The 7,904-nt window shown below is 43.6% G+C and overlaps 1 protein-coding gene across 1 annotated transcript; it reads left to right on the top strand.

Moving 5' to 3' along the window:
* Nucleotides 1-919: 919 nt before the first annotated feature.
* Nucleotides 920-7,537, top strand: LOC124702665 (la-related protein 6B-like). Its single transcript, XM_047234824.1, has 10 exons — nt 920-1,333; nt 1,826-1,907; nt 2,754-2,848; nt 3,121-3,192; nt 3,309-3,388; nt 3,485-3,581; nt 3,787-3,834; nt 3,909-3,977; nt 6,063-6,200; nt 6,819-7,537. The coding sequence occupies exons 1-10, from the start codon at nt 926-928 to the stop codon at nt 7,167-7,169; spliced, it is 1,440 nt and encodes a 479-aa protein (XP_047090780.1). The 5' UTR covers nt 920-925; the 3' UTR covers nt 7,170-7,537.
* The last annotated feature ends 367 nt before the right edge of the window (nt 7,538-7,904 follow it).

A 7,904-nucleotide genomic window follows, 5' to 3' on the forward strand; every position in this document is an offset into this window, starting at 1 on the left:
GGCCGATCCTCCGATGCCGCTAAGAAGACAAAACCAGAACTAAAAAAACAAACGATAAGGAGGACATATCTCCTCTACTCTATCCCCCCGGCGCGGCCACTAGATGGAGGGGAGGGGAGGAGAGGGACCGAGTTAGCCGGATGTAGATGCAGCAGCGGGCACGCGAGTGGGAGGAAGGAATACATGTAATGTCATTACTATGATTTGTTTTTTATTTTTCTTTCACATTGATAGATCTATGGAAGTACAAAGATGACATACGTAGTACTGTTGTCGAAAAAAGAAAGATCACATGGAAGCAAAAGTAGAAGTGAAGCGGATTTCTTGAGAGATCACGGAGCAAGAAGCAGGACACTGCCGTTCCACTGCCAGTGGCGATGGGCCAGTCGTCGTCAGAGCCGTTGCACAGCTCTCTACGCCCCCGTAGATAGGCCACGGATTGGGTCGCGCAGGAGGAATCATACGGAGGACACGACACCCACCACTGCGCTCCGCCTCGATCCAATCCCGCGGCGACCTCCCGGCCCCACTCCCCCGGCTCCTTCCCTCCCTACGCCCGGCCCATACACCCGCAGCCAGACGCACGCCACGTGTCGGGTCTACGCACGCGGGCCGGTCCGTACACCGGGTCCACGCACCCTCCGGACCAGTCACCTCCCTCCCCGATCGGAGGCGGAGCGTGGCCGCGGCGCCGATCCCCCGTGGAGGCCTCTGTCGCGCCCGAAATAAATATCTCACCTCGCCGGCGCCCGCGACCTTCGAGAGCTCCCCTTCTCCGCCGCGCCCGCCCGCCCGAGCCCCAACCCTAACCAGCTACCTAGCTCCACCCTGCCGGCCACTGACCACTGCCACCACCCCACTACCACGGCAGCTTAAGCTCCCGCTCGCGCTCGCGCTGCTGCTGGCGCCGAAACCCTAAGCTGCGATGCCGGATCCGGCGGCGGGGGACGAGCCGGCGCAGCTCCCGGGGGCGCTCTCGCGGAGCAGCTCCGCCAGCCGGCTCAACGCGCAGGCGCCGGAGTTCGTGCCGCGCCCGCCCGCGCCGTTGCCCGCGCCGCTGCCCGTGCAGCCGCCCGCCGTGATCCACGTCTTCGCCGGCCCGCCCCCGCCGCCGCCCGCCTCCTTCTTCGTCGCCGGCCCGCCCCCACCTCGTCCCCCGCCGCCCTTCGAGTACTACGCTGCTGCTGGCGGAGCTGCCGCGGGGTTCGGTGCCGTGCTGGAGCACGAGGCGGGGCTCGAGCAGCCGCTGCCGCTGCAGCCGCCGCCAGCCCAGCCGCAGCAGCAGGGGAGGGAGCTCAACCCGGACGACTTGCTGCACAAGATTACCAAGCAGGTTTGCTGCTCCTCTAGTCTTGCTCGCCGTTTTCTGTCTGATGTGTCGCTCGATTTCTGGCTAGGTGTTACTAGATCAGCGTAGAAAGTTAGTTTGCTAGTAGTACGTTTCTAGTAGCTACACGTTTGTCGCGTGTGATGCTTCAGTAGATCAGCAAGTCCACGCAACGGCTTTCCGCCAGTTCGGCTATTTTTGGACGGTCCTGCTGCACCGAATTAGCTGTATATATTTTGGTACTATTAGCTCTCCGCTCTTGCTGGTATCACCGTTAGTGTTGGAGCTGCGTGCACATATATATCGAGTGGAGTCTCAAGGGCGCAATCATGTCAATTAAATCGCTCCATATTGACTTTGGCATTTCCATCCATCCTTGTTTTGTTTTTTACTGAGAATCTTACTCATACCTGTTTTGGTTTTACTCAGAATCTTCTGCGTGCACATCCTTGTTCCGATTTTACTCAGAATCTTATTTAGTACATTTTAACCTTGTAGGTGGAGTATTACTTCAGCGATATAAATCTGGCCACTACAGAACATCTGATGAGGTTTATTACTAAGGATCCTGAAGGATATGGTGAGTTGTGTGCTGGCATCTCAAGTCATTTTGTGAGATTTGAAACGAAAATTTATCATACTGATACCAGCTGTTGACTGTTTGATTTATTTCTGAAAGAAATATGTCGTCACTTTAGCTTTCTGTTCCATCAGCAACATGTTTAAGGTGTTGCTACTTTAAATATTTAAGCTGACGGTGAGAATCAAAATAGGCTTCCAAAGACAATTACTGGATACCTTATACTACCTCTGTCCATAAATCATGTTTAAGACATCTATTTATGGACGGAGGGAGTACATGCTAAATTTCCGTTAATTCCCTACTCACGGCATCTAAACATGCTTTGAAACTAAGATATCATGTATTTAATAGGATATATCTTGCTTATTTCTCTTTTCTAAAAGATGCTATACATGGGTTTCCATAGTATCTTACATTTCTCATGTTCAGATACAGTTTGTCTCCATAGTATCTTATCAGGAATTAAGTTTACATTGATTCATTAAGGCATGTTCAATGGACTGGACTGTGTTGTTAATTTAAACATCAATTGAAAAATGGAGATAGACATTTTTTTATATCTTATCATGTATGTGCAATTGATTACTTTTCACAGGTTGTTAATGTTTAGTTTGGTGTTTGCTGATGCATGTTGTAGTAGGACAGTGCTTGCCATATTTGTCAGAAAATAATTTCACTATACATGCTAGTTTTCCTTATTTTATTGATAAAAATATCATGAAACTAGTTTGTGCCTACTATGAAGCAAAATGAATTCCTTCAGTACTTGGACAAACAAATATAATCGGGTACCAGCTATCAAGTTATATGTGGCAAACTGATTTACATTTTCACTCAATGCAGTACCGATGTCAGTTGTTGCTTCCTTCAAGAAAATTAAGTCTTTGCTGCAAAGTAATTCAATGCTTGCTTCAGCTCTTCGGACTTCATCAAAGCTTGTAAGTTCTACTATAATTCTATTGTACATTGCAGCCAGATCTCAAAATGTAGTTTTTTTTAGGTTGTTTCATTCATTGACAGGGTGCTATCCTTCATAGGTCATATGATTAAGATTAGACACATCATGTCTACTTCTGCTTGCTTGTCTTTCCCCTGCAAATGCATGTGCTTACATAATTTTATAGGATGTGTGTGTGTGTGTGTTGCGGGGAGGGGACGAAGCTTCTATTCTTTTGAAAAAACATGTATAATTGTTTGGTTATACATGCAGGTCGTTAGTGAAGATGGAAACAGAGTAAAGCGTGAACAACCATTTACAGAATCAGATTTAGAAGAACTCCAGGTAATTATGAGCCCGTGATACATTGCATGAGACATCCATATGCTTGAGTTTTCTAGTCCACTTTATGGAGAAAATTGATGCTAGACTATAGTAAGGAAACTTTGCGTGTGTTGTAGGCTCGAATCGTTGTTGCAGAAAATCTTCCAGATGATCATTGTTACCAGAACCTTATGAAGATTTTCTCATCTGTTGGCAGGTAATACTTATTGTAGGTCAATACTGAGCGCAACTATTCTGTTTTAGTCGTGAGAAAACTGCCTTGTATGACCATTCTTGTTTTCCCATGTTGCAGTGTAAGGACAATCCGAACATGCTATCCTCAGACCCCAAATGGCACTGGTCCAGTTACTAATCGATCTGCTAAACTAGATATGCTTTTCGCCAACAAGGTAATTATTATTCTTGTTTCTAGCTCTCAAATATTATATTATATTCTTAATGGAAGTTGTGTTCTAATAGTCGTGTGGGGTACCACTAAATGATTATATTTATGCAGTTTGACTGTTATATCATGCCCTCAGTTTCATCATTGCCTTGTTGTGCGTCACCTTTTGCTGATTGTATGTCAAACTAATAGTTTTTACCTCATGGCAGCTGCACGCTTTTGTTGAGTATGATACTATTGAGGATGCTGAGAAAGCGGTATTTATCTTTGCACATAAATAGCATCATAACTTATATCCGTATTACCAATGATGTCGCTTCATCTGATGCAGACTCTGGTGCTTAATGATGAGAGGAACTGGAGAAGCGGGCTCAGAGTTCGGTTGTTGAATTCTTGCATGGTAACCATATTATTTGGGTTTAATCAAATTGGGCATGAAATAGTTCTGGTGCTTAACTGCTTATACAAACCTTATGAGTTATGATGACAAGTACTTGCCATAAATATCAGATTACGATGAGGCTATATGAATGAAGTATCTGGCATACTTTATTTTTTATTCTCATGATTCCATTCTTTCGCAAATGCGATTATGTGTCTCCATCTGCATTTGGAAAGATGCATTAATAGCACATAGGTTTTTCTGATTTCTTATTTCTCAGCTTACCTACATGGATTGCTACTAGAAACTATGGTCAAAGCATGTTCGGCAGAACTCTTTTTTTCTTTTAAGAATCAATGTCTTTATATTAATTGATCATCGATGCACCGGGTTACTGTGATCAGATCCTGTGACAGCGGAGCAATTTCGGCCAAGGACTAAACTGCCATATTCACGTCCTGTCTCACAAAAAATGTCCAAAGAACCAAACCCTTGCAAAGCTCTTGGATCTGTTTGAGGATCGGCAAAATGCTTGCCCCTGGCCCTATGGGTTCTCGTTGTTCTCCACAAGGACGCGAAATCTGGCAATCTGTCTCAATTCCCACAAGTAGGTATTCATGTTGTCACCAACAGGGCTCCATCGGTACACATGAGCTTCTGCCGCAAGCATGTTCTGCATATAATTAGGGTTGAATCATGGAGATGTATTTAAGTGATGGAATCGTCGATCATCATCATTGTTAGGTTTCTCCGCCCTGTTTTGGCTTCTGGCTTTACTATTCAAATTCTTGATTTGAGCATCAAATTCTGTTTCAAATACTCTAATTGATTTTGCTGTACATGAAGCTATTTTTCTGGCAACTTTGCTCTAGACCATGATTTAAGAACTGATCCGGTGATTCTTATGCCATGTCCTTATGGACTGATTATACCCTAGTTGGCCCAAAATAACATCTTATTCCATGCTAACATACGAAGGGTCGTGAATTGGCAATACTTGAATACGTAAAGTATAAGTGGATACCACTTGTCCCCTTATAAAAAAATACACTTCAGATTTGCTCTCCAGATAAGAATGTTGTAAGTCCTTTAGAAAGAAATCCTATTTGGTTTACATGTTCCCTCAGTGTCGGCGACTCAGCGCATTTCCATTTGAACCCTCCTGACATATCAATACGAAGATGTCTGTCATGAATAATGGCATCCGGAACCAATAAACACAATCACTTTTGTCAAGGAACAAAAACGGAAGTATGGTAGAGGCGTTGATGCACGGATCGTTCCAAACCAGCCAGCACTGAATTGTGGCTGTATTTTCTCACAAGCTAAATTGCATCATAGTCTGTTTTCCCAATTCAAAAACCGGGTTTGAACCACCTGAGGTTAAAGATGTGTCTGACTTGAACTGTTCATTGGATGTGTCTGAGTTGAACTATTGACTGGATAAGTTCAAGAGTTAATTCTAGCAACTCCAATCCTTTTTGCCTCAACATTCTTTTCAAAGATTGGCGTTGCTTTGGTGATGGAGTTTTCTTTACTTTTTGAAGTTATGACTCTGTTTTATGCTTATTCTGGATATAATTCATGCCCGTATAATAAGTATCACCACAACATTTTTCCATCTTTGTTGGATGGCCGCCAATGAAATTATGACCAATAAACCCTGCAAGATGTGACGTGCTATGCCCTGAAATGAACACAAAAGCAACTGCTTCTCAGAAATTCAGCAATATTGTAGACATGCATTTGAATCAAAATCATGGACCTTTTGGTGTTAACAAGGAATATTTAATGTTACTAACATGAGTGGCCGGCCTCAATTCTGGTATAACCACACCTTCACCCTACAGTATGTTGAAACTTCAAATGTTGCCCCTTTTGTTCAGTTCTGATCTTTTAGGAAGAATAATAAATTTGATATTTATATTGTTTCAGGATTACATCCATATCATATTACTAATATATGTGAACAGTGTTTTTAAAAGTCTATTTGCATATTGCTGAACTAGTTTAATGTATGCCAACAATCCTTTATTTCATTTGTTTGCTTATTGCAAAAGAAAAACTTTTCCCTAAAACAGTATAATGTCTTTTGTCTTATAGGCTAAGGGAGGCAAAGGTAGAAAAGGTGGGCATGAAACTGATGCACATGGTGATGAGGATGTTTCCACTTCTGATCAACCAAATGATAAACATTTAGAAGAAACATCTCAACCTTCAGATGCACTAGGAGAGCATGTTGTAAGTACCCCCTCCGTTTCTTCTGAACATAAGGTCTATTTTCCCCCAATCTTGTTTAGTTAAGGTGCATGCCGACTTAATTATCTTTTACCTTGTTTAGCCTCATTACCTTGTTTAGTTAAGGTGAGTAAGAGCTATCTGTTTCTCTCTTCTTCGCAAGACATTAATAAGACCATTGACACCATGTTCTTCTCCATGTTCATTCTTTTCTACCATTCCTTTTATAAGCTAATGAATTCCCACACCTGACCAAATTGTACGTTCAGAAGAGAAATGCATGAAGTACTATATAATCTCTAGTCTCCTTTATTTTTTGTACAGAGCATAAAAAGAATTTTAAAAGTAAAACTGCCAACATATTTCTAAATATGGGCTCAGTCTGGTAGCAGTTTTGTGTTGTACTGTTGTTAGCCATCAATCAGCTATAATACAAGAATACTCTAACTTGGTACTTGTCACGTAGTTTGAGCAGTACATTGCTCTGCGAAATTACTTGTTGTTCTTCAAATTACCACTTGAAAATTTGTGAGATTCAATTGATTGTGTCTGTTTTTGTACCTCCAAGCTTGTTCGAAGAGACTTCTCTCCATAGACCTGAAAACAATTGATTTTTTACAGTCCGAGGAGAGCACTGGAGATACGGGCCGAGGGCGTGGCAGAGGCCGTGGACGTGGAGGTAGAGGCCGAGGGCGTGGCTACAATAACCATAACAACCAATACCACAACAACAACCATCCGCAGCACCATCATCAAAACAGCAACAATCAAGGTAACAACCGGGGTGGTGGCCATCCTATTGGAACCCCGCCTTCCAGCCACCCAGTCAAGACTGAGCAGCAGCAGACACAGTCACCGCCTCCGGCAGGAGCTAACAAACAGCAACCAGGGCCACGAATGCCAGATGGCACTCGGGGGTTCTCAATGGGCAGAGGGAAGCCACAAGCATTGACACCCAGCCTGTCCACGTAAACACTGGAACTCGATTCACACCACGAGACACAGCCTGTCAACGTAAACACTGGAACTCGATTCACACCACGAGACACAGCTTGTGCTGATTGTCATGTTGATAGAGAGACGGTGAGAGACTGTCTTTTAGAAGTCTTGTCTTCGAAGTGTGCTTTCTAATTTACAGACCATATACAGTTTTGCGTGTGCTGTGTGTACTTTAAAACCAGTAGCGCCCTGGTTTCTGAGTGATTATGACCAGCATTTTGTAACCTTATTTATTTGCCCCTTTTTGCCTCTTGACTGTAATGTTGTACAAGTAGAAGTGAAAGCTCATTTGGGCACAGCAAAAGTAAAGAAAATAAATGGAACATGATGAAGTATGGTGATGTTTAGTGTAGCGTGTTATTGCATTCCTTTGCCTCCAAGATACACTGATCGTGTTTCTAAAGGTGATCCAAGGCAGAATTGCTTGATCACGATGGCAACACTGTCAGCTTGTGTATCTGTTTATGGCTTATCATCAAATGCTGTATTTCACTCCTTGTGCTAGGGTGAGCTTGGTCATGACGGCTCTGATCATGCAGATCATGTTTGAGCTTCTAGAGCTGTGTGGTGGTGTGGTTGTGCCTCTTCCTGTCGAGGAAGTGAGGTCCAACTCACACGAGATCTTGGATGTGACTTGTCCACGCACTACACTTTAAGAAGAGTGGTAATGTTAATGCTGCAGTTTCTCTCTCACCTAAGTTTAGCAGG

Source organism: Lolium rigidum, chromosome 3 (assembly GCF_022539505.1).
Source record: "Lolium rigidum isolate FL_2022 chromosome 3, APGP_CSIRO_Lrig_0.1, whole genome shotgun sequence".
NCBI classification, from domain to species: domain Eukaryota; kingdom Viridiplantae; phylum Streptophyta; class Magnoliopsida; order Poales; family Poaceae; genus Lolium; species Lolium rigidum.